Raw genomic sequence first — 23,143 nt, 5'->3', positions numbered from 1 at the left:
GGCTAGAAAGTTTGGGCTCAGAGTATAATGATGCTATGATGGATATGTATATCTTTTCCCGTGGGACCCACCTTCCCGCCGTAATTTTCCAACCGCCATTCTGTTTACTTTGTTGGGAGATATGAAAGCCAAAAAGGAAAAAAGAATGATATATGAAGCGCCGAATTTTCAGTTTAGGGACTTGCATTTATTAGCGTTAATAACTCTAAGTTTTTTTGTTTAAAAGTAATTTCTTTTTTCTTCCTCAAAATCGAAAATCAATTCAAAAATTTTACATAATCTTGAAAAATCATGCCATACTTAGCCCCAAAAATTTTACATAATCTTGAAAAAGCATGCCATACTTAGCCTCCCCCCCCCCCCCCCCCCCCCCTAAAAAAAAAAGCATGCCATACTTACCCCCCCCCCCCCCAAAAAAAAAAGCATGCCATTCATCCTTGGAGTTCCACGTCCCCATAGTGCTTTCAAAACTATGAAAAAATTACAATTTCACCTCCACATTTGGGCAATCCCGTACATGTCCTCCATCTTTAGAAATTTTCAAATTGATCCTTCAACTCCTTTTTTTTTTTTTTTTTTTCCATGGACAAGCGGTGAGAGCGGCAACAGAGTAGCACAAAGTTTTTTCCGTGGACACCAGTGAAGGCTGCAATAGAGCATCCGATGGAGAGAGGGAGAGAGGAGGAAGGATGGATGGCCTCTTAGGGCTGAGACTCTAAGAAAACCAAATAAATCTAATGAATTCAATAAGAGCCCATTAGAAAAAGAAATATGAAGAATAAAGAAAAGGTAGGTAAGAAGAAGAAAATAGAGCATATAGACCTTGAGCACAACAGCTATCACGGTCGCTGGAGAGGAGAAGAAAACAGAGCTCAGAGAAACCATTAAGAAGAAAACAGAGCTAGCTTTAACATATTCAGACAAAGAGGGATTAAGGAGAAGAGAGAAGAGGAATGGTTAACTGACTTCTTCCCCTTTCGACTTGGGCTTCTCCTCTTCCTTGTTTTCCCTACCACCTTGCTTTTCTCCCTCTCCTCCGCCTCCGCTTTTGCCTCCTTCTCCTCCTCCCCGCCACTCTCTTTGCTTTTCTCCTCTCCCATTCTCCCTGGCCGTCGTCATCCTACTTCACTTCCTCCAACTTTACCTCCGCCTTCTCCTCCCCACCACCCTCCTTCTCTCCTCTCGTCCTCCTCCGCTGTCGCCATCCTTCTTCGCTTCCTGTGCTTCCGTCTCCTCCTCCTCTGTGCCCCCCTCCTTCTCTTCTTCTCCCAAGAACACATTCGTCCTACAAAAGTTTTATGTTATTATGTGATGGTCGCATACCACCATTTTGTTAAAGCAGATTAATGGCAAGAAAACTTTTGAATACTTCGAAAACTTGAAAAATATTTAAAGATGAGATTGTATGCAGAAATTACCCAAACTTGAAGGGTGAAACAGTAGCTTTTCTAAAATCTATTTCTAAAATTTGATGTGTGGAAATTTGCAAATTAAAGCACAATAATGAAGTCAAGCTCCACGGTATACGATTTAGGGGTTTGGTGGTCCCGCTTCTTTATAAAAAATCGAAAAAACGTCGACTTTCTCTGTATAGACACTCGTTGAGTATCACAAGGTCCCAGGTCCAAGTCTCGCTGCTACCTCTCAGTAACGCAAACATTGGTGAGAATCCAATGCTCCGAAAACCTAAGGGTTTTCCGTGGACACCAGTGAAGGCTGCAATAGAGCATCAGATATAGAGAGAGAGAGAGAGAGAGGAAGAAGCATGGATGGCCTCTTAGGGCTGAGACTCTAAGAAAACCAAATAAATCTAATGAATTCAATAAGAGCCCATTAGAAAAAGAAATATGAAGAATAGAGAAAAGGTAGGTAAGAAGAAGAAAATAGAGCATATAGACCTTGAGCACAACAGCTATCACGGTCGCTGGAGAGGAGAAGAAAACAGAGCTCAGAGAAACCATTAAGAAGAAAACAGAGCTAGCTTTAACATATTCAGACAAAGAGGGATTAAGGAGAAGAGAGAAGAGGAATGGTTAACTGACTTCTTCCCCTTTCGACTTGGGCTTCTCCTCTTCCTTGTTTTCCCTACCACCTTGCTTTTCTCCCTCTCCTCCGCCTCCGCTTTTGCCTCCTTCTCCTCCTCCCCGCCACTCTCTTTGCTTTTCTCCTCTCCCATTCTCCCTGGCCGTCGTCATCCTACTTCACTTACTCCAACTTCACCTCCGCCTTCTCCTCCCCACCACCCTCCTTCTCTCCTCTCGTCCTCCTCCGCTGTCGCCATCCTTCTTCGCTTCCTTTGCTTCCGTCTCCTCCTCCTCTGTGCCCCCCTCCTTCTCTTCTTCTCCCAAGAACACATTCGTCCTACAAAAGTTTTATGTTATTATGTGATGGTCACATACCACCATTTTGTTAAAGCAGATTAATGGCAAGAAAACTTTTGAATACTTCGAAAACTTGAAAAATGTTTAAAGATGAGATTGTATGCAGAAATTACCCAAACTTGAAGGGTGAAACAGTAGCTTTTCTAAAATCTATTTCTAAAATTTGATGTGTGGAAATTTGCAAATTAAAGCACAACAATCAAGTCAAGCTCCACGGTATATGATCAGTCAAAATTTTTATAGTTGACTTTCTATATTTCATGACGTACGGAACATTTTAATTAAATCAATGTAATAGATCTGATGGTTTTCATTTTGTGCTTTGCAAAGGATCCGACAAAATTTTTTCAACTAGTTAGGCGGATATATATACCTACAAACAATGATAATATTGGTTTTTATAAGATTTTTGTACTATAATTGAGCAGTCAAGCAAAATCATATAATTCTTTTGCTCAAAATAATAATAAACTGAGCATGTCATTTCATGTGTGGCTAGGTATGTCTATATGGCGGTTAACAATGCTGCTAACTATTGACGTATCTGTAGCGGGACTATGCTACAAGAGGCTTCCTCAATTTTACCTAGATACTATTGGGATATTATGGTGACCGATGCGAGCCGTAGTACATACTCTTTGCAAAGCAACTTCACATAAAATAAAAAAATTGGAAAAACCAGCAAGGTACATGACTCTTGGGTCTCAATCAGGGGACCTTCGTATGTAGGAGGATGGTCTGGCTTAATTCCCAGTCAAAACTTGAAATGCAATTATCTCCCTCATGCTGTGATATATCAACATCAACTGCTCTGCCTCATCCGTTCAGCATTAACAATCGATGGTAACCTAACTATATACTGTGAATACTATGGACTTCAACTCGATCGAGGGCGTTCCACTCCATTTTTATTTTTTGAAAATACCAAAACAGAGTTTCTTTTCTGAGCGCAGGCGTACAGTACTAGTAATAATAGCATGAACGGTAAGTACGGGTGGTACTGCAGCATGCCCCTGCCGCCTTTTGGCATCATGTCGTCGGAGTGGTTTTCTATATAATTTCTCATATTTCTTTCTACTCGTCTTAAGAAGCGGGGAACGGACGGAGATGTGTGGGAACATGAGTTCAGCTGTCATACCCACGGAGGTGGGGCATTAAACAAATTAATTAGCACTCGGTTGCTCGCACACTGAATACTGCCATGTACCGTCCATCAATATTGCCAACGCATCATCCCATGCAGTCAAGTTGCCAATAATGCAGTAAGGGCAAGATCTCGCATAATTCTCTCCTTCAATATTAAATACTAATTGCTATGTACGGTGCCACCTAAAACTCGCAATAAACAAACTCCAAACTCCACCATTGGGAAAAAAAACTTCTATCAGGAGCTCCATTACAAGATGGCAGCCCCAGAGGCCTATTCGTACGGCTGGTCGGTCTGCTTGTGCGACCAAAGAGTCCAAAATTGGCAGCGAGGAGAGGCCCAAGAAAACCGTGCACGTACGCGAGAAGGAATCTCCTTCCAATTCCACCATAATTTATCTGTAAAGGGGGCGATGCATTCCCAGTTAAAACACACGCCTTTTGAAGGCAAGTCAATGCGGGAAAAAAAAAAATAACAGAAGTCACCTGCCACATCACCGTTCCGTTCGTCAGTCCTAAGTTGTCGGTCGGTAAATTAGCCGAGCGGTATACAGGCCTTGAGTGACGCTGCAACTACCAAATCCGACCGACGAACCGAGCATTGATATGGCGGGCGATCTTCTTTTGCCATGATCCGAAAAAACAAAAATGAAGAGAGGCACAAGAACGCATATCTGTTTGCTTATCTTGTTCCGAGGGACTACTGCATCGGATCGGTGAATTGGACCGCTGAATTAATAAAAAAAATATTGTACAAAGAGAATAAATAATGTAGAGAAAACAAACAAATAGAGAGGGAAGGATGCCAAATCGTGTAGGGCTCCCAAATCTCATAAACATTCACAAAGTCCCAAAATACAAGACGTGTGATCTAGAAAATCCTAGGATAAGCATCTCTAATTACTGTATAGACATCGAAAGAATTCAGGCAGGCTATGCAGCGGGACAAAAGCCCCGTGAGCCGGGGGCCCAGCAGAAGCCCTTTTAGCAGTCTATCTGATAATGCAAGACGCCACAGTACAAAAAATGCATCTGTTTTTCCAATTTACTTCCTATATTTTCATTATTCTCTAAATTAGTTTCTCCCTGTAGGAGAATCCTAGAATAACCAAATTTTCTATTAATAATTACATTCACCCGACTTCCAAATTATAAAATTTCATGACCTAATTCTATGTTGAAGTAGCATCATCATCCTTTATAATTTGCTCGTCCCTTTTTCAATTCTCCCGAGCCCTATGCTTCCGCCACACGTCTTTCTTCATTGAATATTTTTGCATACCGGATTAGCCCACACATTACTCAAACAATCTTCTACATTAAAAGAAGCTTTGGCCTTATCTTTCACATTAATGGATATCTTGCTTTATCTCCTAGCAAGGCACATCCCTCTTCTATAAATAGGCCTTGCATTATTCTCTTCAGTATTCATTTCTCACTTGCCTTACTAAACTCATGCCTCTTTCCAAACTTTTCTAATCACTGCAGCGAGTAAGATTGAGTATTGGCTGGGACAACCTGACTGTTTTGATCGATCGACTTCTGACTGGCTTGCCAAATCGAAATATCATCACAATCGAGTTGCACTGCTGAATTTGAATACCATCATAACCAACTTCCTATTTGGTTAAGGGCTTTCAGATCTGTAAGTCAACATCTCTTCAGTCTACCCTTGGCTAACTTTGCACCTTCACCATCTTCGAGTAAGTTTAGGCATACTCATCTTTATTTCAACTTCCATCAACAATATCCATGCATAAGCCCTAAATATGCTATATTCGTTCTACCTCCACTTAAATTGATGAAGATGTGCAGTAGATAGAACATCAAGTCATCCTAAAGCTCTAGCTAGTCGACGATGGTGAAGGATTTATTAGTTTAGCTCAGAAGTGAAGTGAGTGCCTTGAGAGTATTAGTTCAATCAGTCTTGTATTAGTGCTTATATAATTATATTTTGGGCAAAAGTAATAAAATAGGATGACCTTTTTTAACTTGTATTTTTTTGCATGCCTCCTACAGTGTAGGATAATATTTATATAAATACTTCTATTAATAGTTTAGTCCTGGATGTTACTATTAATATTTTTTCTTCAGTGTAATACTCCTCTAGGCTATACTTGATCAATAATATACGATCCCTCCCAATCCGGCGATCATTTTCCAAACCTTAGATCTCCTAGCCCAATAGGAGGAATTGTCTTCCACACTAAATCTCCAATACCAAGCATTTTGGCCAAAGTTTCTTATTATAAATTTGAGTAACTTTTAGCTTCTAGGCATGCAAATGGTCCAAGACTGCCTGCCTCATTTCATCTAACTCTCCCAACTTGGTCATAATGGCCAAAGCATAATTCTGACCAGCCAATTCGGAATGATGAGCCACTTTGTATAATTTAATGGTCACTTCCATAGGTAGCATTGTGTCATGGTCACAAGTCTAGGAATAGAGAGTTATTCCAGTAGCTGATCTTTTAGAAGTCCTATACACTTATAGTACTTCAGAGAGGACTTCGTGCCATACTCTCAACTTTTCATCAACAAACATTTGAATGTTGACCACCAATATTTTATTAGTTAATTCGACCTGACCATTGCTTTGAGCAGAATATGGAATCAAATGGATAATACAAAAACTAGTCTCTTTAGCAAATGCCAAGGCATCTTGGCCTATGAAAATAATTTCCTGATCAATTGTGATAGTCTCCAGAAGGCTAAATCTATAGATTATGTGATGCCTGATAATGTTTATAATAATAGTTTGTTTCACCGACCTCATAGGCACCACGTTTACCCACTTTGTAAAGTAGTCTATAACCATAATTATAAACTCTTAACCTACTGATGATGGCGGATGGATTTGACCAATCAGATCCATGGCCTAACCTCTGAATGGCCATGGTTTGATGATAGGAGTAGTTCTACCATCGGGACCCTCTATAACAATCCATGTCCTCATGCAATCTTCTAGCATCTTCAGAAAATAATACCTATGCCTGGTAATCAACTATTGCATTTCTTGTTCTCTCTGATGGATTCTGCAGATGCCTCTTCTTGATCATAGTGAATCCAACACACCCTAAGTTTCTTCTACAATAACATGAATTCTTCTTCACCAAGATACTTTAGCAATAGTCCATCTGGCTACTCTTGTACAGCTCATTACCCATCAATACATAGTGGATGGCTTTTAGTTTTATCTTCTTTTCGATCTTGGCCGAAGGATTTGTAAGATAGCAAACTATAGAATACCTTCAATTATTTTGGCTAACATTTAAAGCCTACACTTTGTATTGCATATTGGTCTGTTTCTTAATTATGAATGACAGAAGCCTCTTCTTGATCGTAGTGAATCCAACATAGACATCCTCAGGAATCTTTACTCTTGATTATATTTGTACTAATTCATTAGCCTCTTGATTCTTAGTTTGGGGAACGAACCTTAAAATTACCTTAGCAAAACCCTTCATTAGCTTTTTAGCCTTACATGTAATAATGCATAAGTGCTTCACTATTGCATTTCTATTCTCAACAAAGCTATTTGATTGCAACTTGAGAGTCACCATGAACTTCAACTATTGTGAACCCCATGACGAGTAATATTTCTAGGGCGATTTAAAGGCTTCATATTTAGCCTAATTATTGGAACAAGAAAATTCCAACTGGAAGGAGTAGGCTGTCTGTTTTCTAGCTGGGGATTCAATGATGATCCCTGCTCCTACAACTTCCTTAGTCTTCGAGCCATCAAATGATAGCCTACAGGAGCAAAGGCCAATATCTCCAATTCCTACATGCTCCATGATTTGCTCATTAATGATCACACATAGGTGCCCTGCTAGAAAATTAGCTAAGGTTTGACCCTTCACTGCCTTTTGAGGGATATACTGAAATGAGAACTTAGATAAGGCAATTATGCACTTACTAACCCTTCCATGTATGATTAACATTGTCAGCAAATACATGATTGCATCAGCAATTCAAACTAATTAAACATAAACTAGGAGCATGTAGTATCTTAACTTTGTAGAAATATAGTGCAATGCTAGACACAGCTTCTTGATTGAAGTATATCGCCACTCGGTCTAAATCAATATCATGCTCAAGTCATATCTGTTCATATGCAGCTTTATTATCCCGAGCCAGCAAACTTTGAATAGAATCTTCAGCTACAAAGATGTATAATTTCAGTGGAATTCCCGCTCTACGAGGTTCTAGAATAGGAGAATTAGCAAGATATTTTTTTTTCTCCTTGAATGCACATTGATGTTCATCAGTCCATTTTAACGCATCTTTTCTCCTTAGCTTTAGTAGAGGTAGAAAGAACTGAATCTTCGTAATAGAATTGGATATGAACCACACTCCAACAAAAAAAGAAAAAAAAAAGAAAAAAAAAAGAAAGAGAGGATATGAACCTCCACAGAAAATTGATCTACCTAAGTAACTTTTGCAGTTGCTTCTTATTATGTGGTTGTTGGGCTTGAATAATCATCCTTGCCTAAGTTTTGTCCACTTGTACTTCATTCTGATGCACTAGAAAGCTTGGAAAGTTATTTGCAGTAGCCCCAAAAGCGTACTTCAATAGATTCATCTTCAGTTGATGATATCGCATCCGTTAATAAATTAATCATCCCTACTTGTCTCATGCAGCTTTATAAAGGCAAGTCAAAAAATACAGGGGATCTCATAGCTTGCATTTTTGCTTTTGAGTTATTTTGACATTCAATGAACTTCCTGAAGAGGATGCGAACGATGCAGCATTTTACTGGGTACATAAACGATGCCCCAATTTGTTGAGTACGTGTAGCGGCCTGATCGAGTGCAGGACATAGACTAAGAAAAGGTTGTTTCCAAGTTTTGTGTCTTTCCTTTTCATTGATCTCCAGTGTTAACGAGTTAAATACAAGCAATGCACATAAGAGAATATGTTGATTGCATATAATTCCAATTTTATTAAAAGTTGGAGGATGCTAATGGAAGGAAAGAAATGGGATGGACAAAAGGCCTCAAGAGTTTGCTTCCCTTGCGAACGCTGCTGCCTTGGGCCCTCCTTTCAATATAAGAATGAGGCTATTACCTCCCCCCTTACCACACGTTGGAAAAGCTGAGTCCAATGAGCCTGCAGATTAGGGTAGTAAATAATGCAAGATGTCTACTTCTTGCTCAGTAGTTGAAATCCAACAGTTTTCTACAATCATGATATACATCGGCCGACCAGTCTTAACCATCTGGCATCAGCAGATTTTCGATAGTAACAGGAATTGTAATAGAGGGTTGCATTGCACCAGCTGCTTTTTGGCATCAGGTCATCAGTGTCTTTTTTCATTCAAGTTCCCCTTTTATTTGCCTGTTAGATCATATAATTTCCTATTTGCCCTCCGCAACCCTCGTTGAAATGAGGAATAAGGGAGCATGGATCCAGTTGCATGCAACAAGCGTATTCTAGCATTCTCAGCCAAAGAGGCACCCACGAATGTGGGACATGAAACACAATGGTACTCAGGTGCTCATCCACTGAAATGATGCTATACACTGTTCAACACCAAATAGTAAGTCCCTTTATTGGTTCATCAGTTCATGGAAAGCAGAAAGCATTATGATTGCCCAAGCCTCCAAACTTCGCCAGTATTTTAGCAAGGACGTAGTCTCGTATCATTCTCTATGATGGTGTCTTCTAACATTCCCAGTAAACAACTCCATTGTCCAAATCATCCTGTCCTCAACGGCGATAGTTCCATAGACTTGTACAGCTGGTTTATTTGTCTAACCAAAGAATCATCCAGATGTGCAGCACTGCATGCGAATTGCTAAATTACCTCCGAGGGTCCTACCGGATTGGAAAAATAGAAAGAAGTTCATATTAGAACAAATTGCCTTCTATATATCATAGTTTCCTCATAATAGAGGATGAAGCATTCCAAATTATAAGAGACATAACTTAGCAAATATTTCATGACTCACTAGGATTTTTGTCAACAGTCTCAGTCTTCAATGAGGTATCTATTTCTTCTGGCACCGAAAGCAAGTCTCTGTATGCAAAGTGGAAAGAAAAAAAAAGGAAAAATAGAGAGACAGTATCTGTTAGCATACCTTGTTTTTGACATGTACCAGAGTTAGATGATGGGAGGCAGTGCAAACATAGATAAAGTTCTAGTATTAAGCCAAAAAGAAGAGAAGGGAACAGAAAATGAGTAAAGAACTTCGTAACAGAGAATATCTGGGAGTAGGCTTTCAAGCCTGTGAGAAATCGAATGTAGGTGGGCTTCATAGACTGACTGCTGGGGATCGATCTGATGCATGGCACGAGGTACTCTGCAACCTGCATGATATAGCAGTTGATGATATATGTTTGTTTGTCGGTCTTTCTTTATGTAGTTTTACTATTCTACAACTTAAACAACATAGGTAAAGACAAGTCCTAATCCTAGATGCGAAAACCAAACATTAGAGCCTCATCCCACCCACCCCGTGGTGCTTCCAGAACAAGTTAGACCGACATAGTCAACAACTACGTGGCAACAGATAGTTGCATGCAGATACATCTGGTGATAAATACAAATATCTGTGAATCTTTCGTAGACATCAGCTGAAAAGATTGGAGCACACGTTACATGTGACTCTGTATCTCAATATGATCCTGCTAACATGCATAATTCTCACAGAACTATGATATTGTACTGAGATAATGTACAGATACTAATCCTGTCGTATACTTAAGATGCCCAGGAAAGGAGCACTTTCACTCAGACGCTTGGCAAGTCATACCCTATCAATGTCTCTACTGATACATGAGATATCATGCTTCTAAACCTCGGCGATAACTATACAAATTCAATGAGTAGGTTGTAGGCTTTGTGATCTCAGCATCTATTACCATTGATCAGCTAAAAAGTATCAAGGAATCAAGGAAATCAGTTTCTATCCATAAATTATCCTCTTTAAGTAATTAAACCTCTTTGATTCCACAAATATAGTTGACCTTAATTCTTTTTCAGGTTTGCTGTGTCATCTGCGCAAGCAAGAAATGGTCTTCCTATGGATAACTTCCTAAAGAGTTCATAATGGACTTGAAAACATTCGATCAGTTAGGATATTATGGAGTAGAAGTCCAGGCTATCAAGGATAATAAAGATATGAAGTCAAACAAGCCTCCCAGTGAAATTGGTTACCAACTAACATTCAAATGGAGTGTGAGAGAAAGGAAAATACAAGAAAAGGAGATCTGAAAATAAACCAACCTTTATATCATTTTCCTGTCGCCTATGCTGTCCCTAAAGTTGATGCAAGCACAACATGATGTGCAACCATAGGTACAAAGGATTATTATAACACAATGATCTAAGAGGATCACCAGATCCAGACTCGATATGGATCACTCTGGCCACTGTGGGAGGACTGGATAAGGTCTCAGAGTGAGATTTGCCATATTAGGAAGCCGAATTCAAGTCAAAACTTTTGGAGGCCCTAATTTGTCCATACGATGTCTTATTAAGGTGCTCTTTTTCTTTCTTTTTTTTTTAAAAAAAAAAAGTCGGGTCACTTTTCGAGCTCTATGATGTAGCACCTTCTCTTAAGGGTGCGACAAACTGAATGATCAAGGCCAAATTCCATTGTTTGATCACCAAAATAGGCTGATCAATGCTGCAAATTTCTTTTCGGAAAATTTTTGATTGCACATAATCTCCTAATCCAAGAAGAAATAGGCGAAATAGCTGAAGACAAAGTCGATGCAGAAGTCGAGTCTACCTCGTAGAATTTTAGGTTCTACATGATTATTTTCATCAGTCAAGTCTATTTCAGAAAAGTTGTATCCTTTTTTTAACTATAAAAAGATTCTAGCTCATATTGTGAAAGTATACAGCTCATTAGTACAAGCAAGAGGCTATGCCATTTTGTTTGTTTTTCATTAACGAATAAAAAAAGAACCAAGACCCTACTTTCACCAATTTTTATATTTTCTTTTATGTTAAAAGATTTGAGTTGAACGAGTTGAAGAAATTACTTCTTCTTAATCTTGAGCTAGGTTAACCATGAAGACCAAACTATTCAAAGATAGAGAATTAGAGAGAAAATCCATAAGGGGGACACGTTGGGTTGGGGGGGGGGGGTCAATGTGAGCTTTCATTGTTCTATGAAAACTTCCATATATTACCTTTAAATATACCAAAATGAGAATTGATGATCTAAATTTGATTATGAATACAAATTCAAGACTAAATTGAATAGTTCTTACTAAGACAATGTTGAAGCCAAGTGGATTGGCCTACATTACTGCATCCTATTTAGTTTAGCCCAAAATATCTACACCAACCATTTAAACATGGGTACTAAATGACCAAGGTTGGTTGCCTCATCCCAAACTGCTCGGATTAGGTGTATTGACCTGTACCAAATTGGAACCAGGATGAGATGCCATTTAGGTTCGGTACAGGCCTGAATCGGCCTGACTTGACTCGAATCAAGCAGAACCGCTCAGTTCTGCTTGGTTCAAGGCAACTTGGGTAGTTCAATCACCTATCCCATCATAATAATATGAAGGGGAGGTAGAGAAAGCTTCTCATGCCTTCTCTGCCTCTTCCTCTCTATTTTTTTAAAATTTAAGCAAGAAGAGCTTAATGAGCCAATTTGAGGGCCAATAGCAGTAACCAGAGCTTGATGAATCAGGATCACCTCCTTAATTGGCTAATTTCATAGAGAGGAAGGTTTGAATGGATGTAGAACAATGGGTAGAATGGCATATGACATGCTCACATCCAGTGAAGCAAACATAGAGGTTAGAGGAGAGATGATCATCATCATAGGGTTGGATGTCCAAGATGTCCTCCAAGACATTTAAAAAAGAGATGCTAAGAAGCGGATATCATGATACCGGCCTTGTCAGGCAAGTAGGCCAGTCAAGGTGGTAGTCCCAGTCAAGCCACTTAACAAAGCTAGGCAGATAGGGGCATCAAAGGAAAGAAAGTCGACTAGCAAGAAAGGAAAGAAAATTGTAGTTTCATTGCAGAAAGTGAATGAGTTCGTTCAACAATCTAATCCTAAGACTAGTGAGCACTCAGATGACCAATTGCCTCGATCATCTCATGATACCAACGATGATGGTAATGATAGTTCCAGTCATGATACATCTAGTGACTAAGAAGATTGCAATGGACTGCATGGGTGCATATGATTCATAGTCTATGATCTTCAATCATTGGTAAGTCATAGTATACTCAAGCCACACAGGATAGGGACCATAGTGCATGGCCTAGCAAAGCCTAGAAGGGTATGATTGCATCAGGACATGGATCCCTTGATGTGGTTTAGGAAATAGTATTGTTGCTGCAGATGACCTCACATGTAGAGTAGGGTCCGCGGATGTATCTGGACATGAGTTGTATACCATATCCTATTCCACATAACCTTGCATGCATACACTTCATTTGAGGCATCGCATTCGAATAGCTAGAACCCTCCATAGCCTCAGGCAGCTTATGGGTCGGATTTCTCTGTCTCAATCTTCAAATGGCCAATCCAGTATGAGATAGAGAATAAGTATCAAGGTAGCTATCAGGAGGTGGAGCTTATGGACCACAGAAATGGGCAGTAGATTATTTGGAAAGTTGGATTATGTCAGTACATATTTTCTAATTCAAATTCATTTGATATATTTTATGTATATTCAATTATGTGTACTCAAGCATTCGATTATGTTGCAATTGCATTAATTTATCGATATGACATATTTATCAAGACTCGACCAAACTAATATAAAGGACATCGAAACAACAATGACTAAATTAAACAACCACAATCATTAAAATTAACATTGAAAACAATAAAAGATAGAAAGCACAAAAATATAAAGACAATGGCATATAGACATGGAACTAGTCACCAACTAGCACAATACTCGATGCTGGTTTGATGAACCTTAGGTACGATGATTATGGTTTCGAAAGAAGAAATTCTTAGATATGAGCAGTATCTAATGCTCAAACAAATAGCCATGCCCAGCACAGACATGCGAGCCCGTGTAACACAAGGACTAGCAAATTGAACTAATGTAGACTTGTCATCTCTTCCATTTGTATGAAGAGGTGAATCGCATCTTGCTTACAAACCATGACTTAGAAGAACCCAAATTTATACTAGATGAACTACTAAACTTACCCATCATAATAAACTAGCAAAGTCACACTAAGCAACTTGGGAATTCATCTTTTTCTCTATCAAAATTCTATGAAGATGCAAAGTTTCAGTCTTGAAACTTTATTTAATAGGCCAGAGCTTCCCCACCCCACCACACCACCAGGAATGGGTGTTGGAGACAATAAAAGAAAGGGAATTTTGCAGAAAAAATCTCTTATTTTCATATTCGCAGAGAAGGAATAACATTTATTTTCCTTGCATAAATAATCCAGCTTGGACTTTATTGGACCATTATGCCTCTACCTTAGATGAATGCATGCATTTTTCTTATTCAATGAACAGTCATTGGAAATGGACGCACAAAAATACAAGTCCATGTAAACTTGTCTGGTTTGAAAGCAGGCGTTCAATAAAACTCAAAACACATTTTCTTTGATAAATAAATAAATGACCTCTTCTAAAAATTCGATAATTAAGTGGATTCTTTTCTGCAGAAAACCCTAAATAAAAGAGAAGAGGAAAAAAGAAACAACAGAAAAATGAAGAAAAAAAGAAAATTACTACAGATTGTAGTACAGATGCTGTCCACCAAAACAGTCTGTCTGATCAAACCAATTTGGATCAACTATGTAAATTTTTGGTTCAATAATTGGCATGACCTGTTAGATCCATATTCTTGTCAAATCAAAATTCAGTTTGTGCAGCATAATGCTCACTAAATTCAGACAAGGAACCATTTAGGGTCCAACCCTACTCTGACCTGTTGGTAGTCTTTTGCTTGATGCTAATTAGAGTAGCAAACATTTCTCAGACAGATTTTTTTACCAACATATCATTTGTAGCCATGTTTATTGCAATAATGTTTGAAGATGCTGCTAAACTTTGAATTCACTTAAATGGTGCTGTCTGCTTGCTGACTCTTTCAAAATTTCCAAGAAATGAACATTATTTTTCTACAAAGATGAGATGCTTACCACATCAGGCGGCTCGGCCAAAATATTGATGAAAAATTTAGCCTGTAAAATGAGATTTATGTTCAGAACAACTAACAATTGCTTGTCGCAAAAGCAACAGAAGCAAGGAATGACAAGATGAGCTTGTACTTGTTTTGTGGTGGCCCCAGACATAAGAAGATCGGTTGTGACCATGCCAGGCTGCAACAAGAGGATTATAAGTCAAAAGGTTTGCAACAGCAAGCATATACTGAAAATCATTAACAGTTGGCTTGAATTCGAAACCATATATCACAATTGTTGTAACAAAATATAGAATTTGAACTTTTTAATGCTGAGGCATCTTAAATTATTTAAGTAAAAAGACTATGATAGTCAGAAAGGCACTGCAGACCGATAAGCTGTGCACCATAACATTCTTCACTTGATGCATCTGCAACTCTGCCTGGATGTCAAACATAATTAGAAACTCAGCTCATGGTAAAACCAAAACCAGTGTTTTCGCATACTGGCAGAGAAGAAAAGAAGGAAAGAATACCAAAAATCAAGATAACTGTAAAAAACATATCTTGTTGACTTTGTAATCCTTTGAAAGAACTTCATAATTGGAAAACAATTTGAGGTAGCTTACTGTCCTCAAACAAGATACTTTTAGACCTTATCAAACCCAAGAGTGGATTTCAACTGAAGAAATATGGTCAAGAATATTAAGAAATATGATCAGATTATATGTGTCAACTGTCAAGTAAACAAATAAACAGCTGGAGAAAATCATGCAGATTTGCTGATGTATGGAGAAAGGATGTCGAGAAAATGAACATAAGTCATGGTCAGATTATACATGTCAAGTATAAAAAAGAAAAATGAGCATTGGATCAACCATGGCGAAGATAAAAGCTGGTACTAACTTAAATTAAAGAGATCTAACTTAAATTAAATCCTTGTACTAATTTTCTAAGCTTGATGACTACAGATACTGGCAAGAGGACATTTGCATGTTCCCATGGAGCTACAGTTTACTTGGGTTCAAATTGATTTACATATCTCGAGTCATAATTGTTACAGTTCAAAGGTAACCGAAAGCAGCACACAGAAGACTACCCATGAGCACTAGTTTAATGATGTTATGACCTGAATTTTATATATTTGGAATTAAGTATGGCTTGTTCCTGCGGGCCTTTACTACTGTCAGTTTGATGGGCCTTAATATATACCCTTTTTTATAAGGGCCCTCAGGATTTCTGTTATGAAATCAGGTTCAGTAAGTTTCTGTTTCTTTACCCAAGACCAAGACTATATGTTACTCATGGGGGAAAAGGGACTGAACACTAAAAATGATAGGAGTGCCAAACTAGCGAGAGACAACATTAATGTTGCAAAATATGATTAGTCAACTCATGAATAAATATCAAATGTCAAAGTCTTCAATATCTACCTGTAGGGATTTGGTTAGGTGCACCACACTGCGTTTGGTTGCACCATATGCAGCAAATCTGTAAATTAATTATGTGAAACTGTCAAATCAACTCATAACAAATTGCAATACCAAACTTTTAACATCAATCACATTCTATTATAAACAGGCAAAGAAAAATAATGAAAGCATTTAAAAATTGCCTCGCACTTTGACTGGGTAATGACATGAATATATAGCTCAAGTGAACATAAACAAATACCGAGGGGTCGGCCTTCCATCTGAACCAGCTCCATCAATGTTAAAAATGTGGCCACCTCGAGGTTGGTTGAGCATCATATTTATTGCCTACAACCATCATAGAGGTATCAAAGAGGCCAAGCAAAAATATTCTATGTGCCAAGCTGAACATATTAGATGAAAATATGAAATGAAAGTTTATTACAAAAGTTCTACCTCGCGGCAACATATCATCAAACCAAGAGTGTTCGTTGTGACAATTTCCCTTAACATAATATAGAGAGTTACTCAACCATGTAACATTTGAAAGGACAAATAGCATTCATAAGGAGAAAATTGACAGCTCTGTGATCATACAGAATGAAAGCTTACATAAGAACATCATCTGAAGTTTCAGCCAGTGGTTTGTAATTGTATGCATTTGATCCAGCATTGTTAATCTGTATCAATTGCCAGTGTTAACCATAGTAAATAATTTAAAAACATTGAAAAGCCGGCAACAAAGACAAATATTTCATAGAGAGCATAAAGATAGAATACTTCCCGAAGTTGCTGACCCCTAGTACTTCCATTTAAAAATGAAGATCCACACCATTGATCATGATATAAGATTGCCACAATATTTATAAACAAAAATCCATGTGCCCTGGTGTCTCACCTATATCAAGCAGTCACAGAATGGATAGTAGCAATGTAGCTAGAGACCTAAAATAATCTAGACATTATGTTTTTTGAGAATCCAAACCATTGATATTGATAAAGATGTTTTAGAACAATTACCAACCAAAATTCAATTGATTTGGGTGCTACAATTTAAATTAAAGCATGACATTCTATGATCAAAATTCTCCATTCGATATCCACTTTATGCATAGACAAGCAACCTCCAAACTCCAAAGGAAATGATTTTCTTTTCCTGGCAATATGAACATGTGGATCATAATCAATGGTGTGGATTTTCATTTCAAATAGGTCATCATAGATTTTATATTGAAAGTAGTAGAGGCCAACTATTTTTACAAGTACTCTGGCGACATATACACATAAAATGCTAGAATGCTTTTGACAGAATTTAGCCCTAAAAGTTTCCTATTAAAAGAATTAATTATAGACCTCTCAATTCTACAATATCTAAGATGCCTATAAACTAAAAATCATTTGTTTTGGAGGTCTATCACTTATATATTAAATTGGCACGAAATTAATGTTAGCAAGTGAGCAAAAGTAGATTGAATTATAAAATTTGAACACCCAAACCAATGATCCTGATCTAGAGATTTAGAACATGTACAGATCTAAATTTAGTTCATTTGGATGCTTCTGTACTGTATATTGGATCATAGCATGTTATTGTACCTTAAAATTGCCTATTTGGTATCTGTTTGATGCATAGGAAAGAGACATCAAAAACTAAATTATTTTTGGTTTATTGCCAATTTAAATATTTGGATCACAATCAATTGTATGGACTTCAAATAAAGTAAGCTGTAGCATTGAAATGATTGGTACAACATAAAATCATATACACTAAATTTCAAGCTGTCAAGTGCATTCATTATCTAGAATAAAAGGTATTCTGATACAGGGGACATCAATAATAGATTTGCCAAGTGAAATGCCTTTCTTGATACATAATACTATTCTTATTTAACAGCATGGGAGAACACAACTGCATGTAAACAGATCATGTATTCAAATGTCGCAGTTTGATTTGTTGACATAGTTCCCACATATAGCTAATAGTTTCACTTACATGTCACACCAATAATCAAGCTTTAAGCTAGAGATTATTTCCTAAAAAGTTTGGTAACCAACTCTTAGTTGAGAACACTAAAGGGGTCAAAATATAAGAAACACCAAACCACTTTTCAATCTCATTAAACCATCCGTACCACATCCCTTTGATTGCAATAAAGAATATTTCCCTTCAAACAACTCCTTGGGCATCAAGAATTAAGGTGCCAACTTGTGCTGCCTTGCCACTAGCATGTGCAATGCTGACCTGCTGAGATTGAGCCATCATCCAACACTAGCCTACACTTTGTACCAGGTCAAGGGACTCACTATCAAGTAGTATAAACCCATGTTAAATGAACCCGCACTCTAGTCAATATGACTGTTGCTTGGTATTGAGACCAAATGGTCGATACCCCTATTTTTCATTTCTGAATTTTGATTGTGTAGAAGTGATTTGAAGAAATTGGAGCTCAGTGGGAGCTTTTCTTGCATAATTGAACAAAAAATGGGGAAATTTTGGTAGGTCAAAGCCATCCTTATGAAGATTGAAAGACGATGGCTTATTTTTCTTCAAAGTTCATGTAAAATGGAAATTTCTAGGTGGCCGTAACATTTTTGTTCTTTTGTTGTGATAACAACATATTCATGCTATAGAGCACAATTCCAAAATATATTTAAGTGATTTCAGGCATTTTGGTTCCATAAAAATGTCCTCAGAGAACACCATAAATCCAAAAATAACCCCTTGAAATGACATTCATTCAACTTATTTTCAGACATGTTGTTGAGTAGGGTTTGTCCGGTTGGATCTATAACCCAATCCATTAAAGCTATATTTATTCAATTTTCATAAAAAATAATTTAGAAATTATGTAATGATAATTTAAAACTTTTGTAGAATCTTTTCATGACATGTACATGCTGCCTTAGTTACACATGGTCTGGGTTAATTTAGGGTATCTCTGAGTCCCACACCCATAATTAGCATAATTTCAAAATCAACCTGATCAAAACACTTCAGTCTGAGTTGCTTTTCTTATATGCAGTAACCATAGGCTATAGGTACAGGGTCAATAAGGATGTTCAGGGATGATGATTAGTATACAGAGCAGCATGGGTCGTCCATGTCCCTGCCTTCATACCAAGACAGGTTCAATTACACTTCGCCACGTGGTACATATTCTGAGGATCTTCATCTCTGATGATGAAAGTCACATGAAGGCCCCCAACATGCATAAGCCTGTAGAGGCATATTGAGCCGGAGACTGAAATACAATTATGGAAACACTTACCCCTTATGCAGCCATGCAGCTTCATATGTTCATTGTGATCAGCATCCAGTGATTCCTCCACACATATTGTCTAAATCACATTTTATCATGACTAGGTGTAGTACATGCAGTACATGAGAGTACATTGAGCAATACTACCATCAAAAAAGTTACTCCTGCAGTTCTAAACTGAACACACAACTTCAAACTCTCCAAGCCAAGAAATGTGGAACCGTCCCAAATGGCCTAGTTCGAGTCGTGCCAAGCCGTGCCGGCAGCGGATCAGGACAGTTCTAGCATTCAAAACAGTAACTGGCAAGTTGGGGGAGAGGGAAAAGCAGAGAGAGAGAGAGAGAGGGAGGCTAGGGGCCTCCGAAGGGCGTCGGAGGGGCCCCGAAGGGCTGGAGTAGGGGCTCCACCCTTCAGGCCCCTGTTTCCTGTTCCATTCTGCTTACCGACTTCACTTAAAATATTCAAAAAAAAAAGATTCAAATTTTAAGTGAAATCGGCAAACCCCTTGCCGACTTCACTTAAAATTTTCAAAATAAAAAAAGGGGCTTGCCGACTTCACTTAAAATTTTCGAAATAAAAAAAGGAGCCCCGACAAACCTCTGTTTTGAACGAAATAGGGGTCCGGAGGGTGGAGCCCCTGCTCCGGCCCTTCGGGGCCCCTCCGACGCCCTTCGATGGCCCTCCCTCCCTTTCATTTTCCCTTCCTACGCCCCCTCTCTCTTTTCCTCTCTCCTGTTCTCCCGCTCCCTCGCCCTCTCTGCTGTGTCGATATTGGCCCGGCATGGAATGACATGAAGGCGTACTGAACTATGCTGCCGGCCGACTGATACGGGCTCCGGTACGGCAGACCTTACTCCAAAAACTCGGTGTAGGAGTGAGGACCATATGTTGTTAGTGAAACCTATCATAATTTACTTAGTTTCAATTATTATAGCTTTTTATTAAGTATTAATATTTGCCTTTATGTTAGTGCATTGTTAGGATGCTATGTAAGCTCAACAAGTACAATACATACAACATAAGACTCACGATGCATACACACATTTTTTTAATGTATATACAATATAAGAATAATCTGTTAATGCATGAAACATGTCTCAACTAATCCAGAATCAAGTTTAGAACATCGAAAAAGAAAACAGAGAAACTATGGCTAACCTCCTTTTTTACGTCAGAGCATATACTAGCGTACCAGGCTATTGTTGTCATGTGCTTAAAATGTGTCAATGCAGCACACATGCAACATGCGCCTTGCTAGCTGAGGCCACCATGCCTTGCAGCACTAGTAGATGAATCATTGTTGGGAATGATTCATCTCACAAAAAACTTTCTATACCAAGGTTCACCAAGATCGGAGGGCATACTAGCCGGCGATCAGTTCAGCACAATACCAGTCCGTATCATACCATTCTATGACATACCAAAAATACGAAGACGCTGCGGGGGGAGGGGGCTTCTCTCGAACATGATGGAGCCCTGGTGGGGGGGGGGGGGGGGGGGGGGAGGTTCTCGAATGATCCGAGTTGGGGGGAAGGGAGACTTTTTACCAAGTTAGAGGGTAACTAGCCTGGTCCACTCGATCGGCCAGACCCACCTACGGCCCAAGGCCCAACCCAGCCAAAGCTGGGCATGCGTCGTGCGTGATGGGCGGAAGACTCCCATTAGGAGTCTTCTTTTCATCCACAAACCCTGACCACTCCGAGAAGAAATCGAAGACCTAGGGACCGCCGGAACCCTAGGCTCCTCTGTATAAAGTCATCCGCTCCTCTCCACGACCTTCCATCGTCTAGTATAGCCCCTCTTTCTCCTTTTCCCCCTTCGAGTTTTTTGTTTCCTAGTATTATGCCTGCCGAAAATTGGGGTCACAACGCTCACCATTGCCAATGCTTGAAAACCATCTACATCCCCTATTTTTGTCATTTTTCTTTCTTTTCCTGGCTGCCTCCACCGCCAGTGTTCATCACTGAGGCTCTTAGCTGCTTCCTCATGACTTGTACCGGAGTCCCAACCACTGGCGAGCAAGTTGGAGCCTAGAAAACTGAACCAAGAAAAAGAAAAAAAAATCCCTTGTTTCTTGTTTTCTATCTCATCCTCATTGATTGCTTGTCGGTCGTTTACTATCACTGGCATGCCCTATTAGCTACTGTCAGGCTGGTGGCTACACTGCCATATCTAGCACCCTCATTGGCCACAACCACCATCAAGTTCTTTTCCCCTTTTCCCCTATGCCCTTCCTCCTCTTCCTCTGTTCTGATAAGGGAGCACAGGCATGCTTCTTTATCTTGCCAAAAAAATGAAGAAAAAGAAAAGGAAAGAGAAAAAGAATAACAATAATAAAAATAATAGATCCATTGCCTGATTCTTTCTCTCTCTACCCTCTTGATCTATCCTTTTCAACCCATGGGCCCACCAATGGGACTTTGCAACATTAGTTGAATCATAATAAGGGATCCTGGCCCCTGGCCACTGGGCAGCCTGTCGAACCGATCACCCCGTCTCTTGTTGAGTGTCTCTGAAATCCATTATTAATGATCCCAATCAAACAATCTTGGCTTTGATTGAGACCTTGCTTCATAATTTATTGATCGAAAGATCTGACCCACCCGGAGCTGTCGCACGCCATCACCCGGCCAACCGTCCCCTTTTCTTATTATTTTAATACTATCAAAGTCATCAAATAGGAATTAATTTCACTTTAAATGCTTTTAATAGGTTTAGCTGACTCGCCTAGTAAATTTTAAAGGCTCAAAGCAAAAGAGGTAAGTAGACCTTACACTCCTTATTAATTTTCAAACTATTATATATCATGCATATGGTTTGTCATTGATGATATCTTGTTTTCTTAAAACAAATACGTATTATGAAAATTATGCTTTGTTATAAAAAGTGGTTCCATGAGTATTTTTAATGAATATAGCTTCTTTATGAAATATGAATTTTTATCGTGCCATTTAGTATTTTTTCAGCTACTTATGTGCATGTTTTAACAAAAAGATATAAATATTTTAAAGATCTCAGATAGCTATTTTATGGCCCCTAGAATTGGAGGAGATCAACATTAGAAAATAATTCCATATGAACACAGGCCCTACTAGCGGGTATAAAGTTGGCATATGAACCATGAATCATGATACTTTGTCGATTATGAACACAGGGATTATCATGGATATAAAATGACCTTAGCATGAATATCTATGAGCAATGATTTGAACTATGATGTGACTAAATGGCAAAAAATTATTTATGATTTTATTTGCAATATATACTTGGAACCATATTGATGAAATATTGATGATTTATGCATGTATGATTTGATGTGGGGTCGGAACCCCGACACCAGCCCGCACACCGGACGAGCAGGGAAAGCATCCGCGTCCTCCCCGAGGTATTGTCCGCTCTGGGATTGCCGCTTCGGGTCTGCGGGAGGTCGCCCAGGGAGGTCGCCCAGGGCCGGAGCCCAATGACAGTCCCAATGACAGTCCCGAGCCCTGCCGGCGCGGGGGTCCGCGGAGGTTGCCCCCTACCCTCACGGTTTTGTCCCGCAAAAGGGCCCTCGGTGAGAAGAGGTGTTTGCACCCCCCATTTAAGGCACAAACCTTTCCGCTGATTATCCGATGTGGGACTAAACTGGGAACCCCATCCCACAACACAGCCCCCCCAGCGGGAAGGTCTGTGCGTGGCCGGGGCCCTTCCTCTAGCGCCATCTGATGTGGGGTCGGAACCCCGACACCAGCCCGCACACCGGACGAGCAGGGAAAGCATCCGCGTCCTCCCCGAGGTATTGTCCGCTCTGGGATTGCCGCTTCGGGTCTGCGGGAGGTCGCCCAGGGCCGGAGCCCAATGACAGTCCCAATGACAGTCCCG

The 23,143-nt window shown here is 39.2% G+C and overlaps 1 protein-coding gene across 6 annotated transcripts in view; it reads right to left on the bottom strand.

Moving 5' to 3' along the window:
• Positions 1-8,365: 8,365 nt before the first annotated feature.
• Positions 8,366-23,143, bottom strand: part of NOL (NYC1-like protein) — a 42,505-nt gene continuing 27,727 nt past the window's right edge. For 2 of the 6 annotated variants that reach the window (XM_088715526.1, XM_088715532.1), the window contains exons 5-14: positions 16,632-16,699; positions 16,476-16,524; positions 16,282-16,367; positions 16,041-16,098; positions 15,000-15,050; positions 14,756-14,806; positions 14,627-14,668; positions 9,730-9,840; positions 9,483-9,550; positions 8,366-9,348 (exon numbers count right to left, since the gene is read on the bottom strand). In XM_088715526.1, coding sequence (XP_088571652.1) covers positions 9,503-9,550; positions 9,730-9,840; positions 14,627-14,668; positions 14,756-14,806; positions 15,000-15,050; positions 16,041-16,098; positions 16,282-16,367; positions 16,476-16,524; positions 16,632-16,699 — 564 coding nt within the window. In that variant the 3' untranslated portion in view covers positions 8,366-9,348; positions 9,483-9,502. Of the gene's footprint in view, positions 9,349-9,459; positions 9,551-9,729; positions 9,841-14,626; positions 14,669-14,755; positions 14,807-14,999; positions 15,051-16,040; positions 16,099-16,281; positions 16,368-16,475; positions 16,525-16,631; positions 16,700-23,143 lie in introns of all 6 variants that reach the window. The other 4 variants (XM_088715542.1, XM_088715552.1, XM_088715531.1 and 1 more) reach the window with 3 other exon arrangements.

This window comes from Phoenix dactylifera, chromosome 1, assembly GCF_051530095.1.
Source record: "Phoenix dactylifera cultivar Ajwa chromosome 1, Ajwa_hap1_PhDact_Kaust_v1.1, whole genome shotgun sequence".
In the NCBI taxonomy this organism is placed as follows: domain Eukaryota; kingdom Viridiplantae; phylum Streptophyta; class Magnoliopsida; order Arecales; family Arecaceae; genus Phoenix; species Phoenix dactylifera.
Note: the sequence above shows the minus strand (reverse complement) of the source record. Positions and strands in the feature narration are given on the sequence as shown.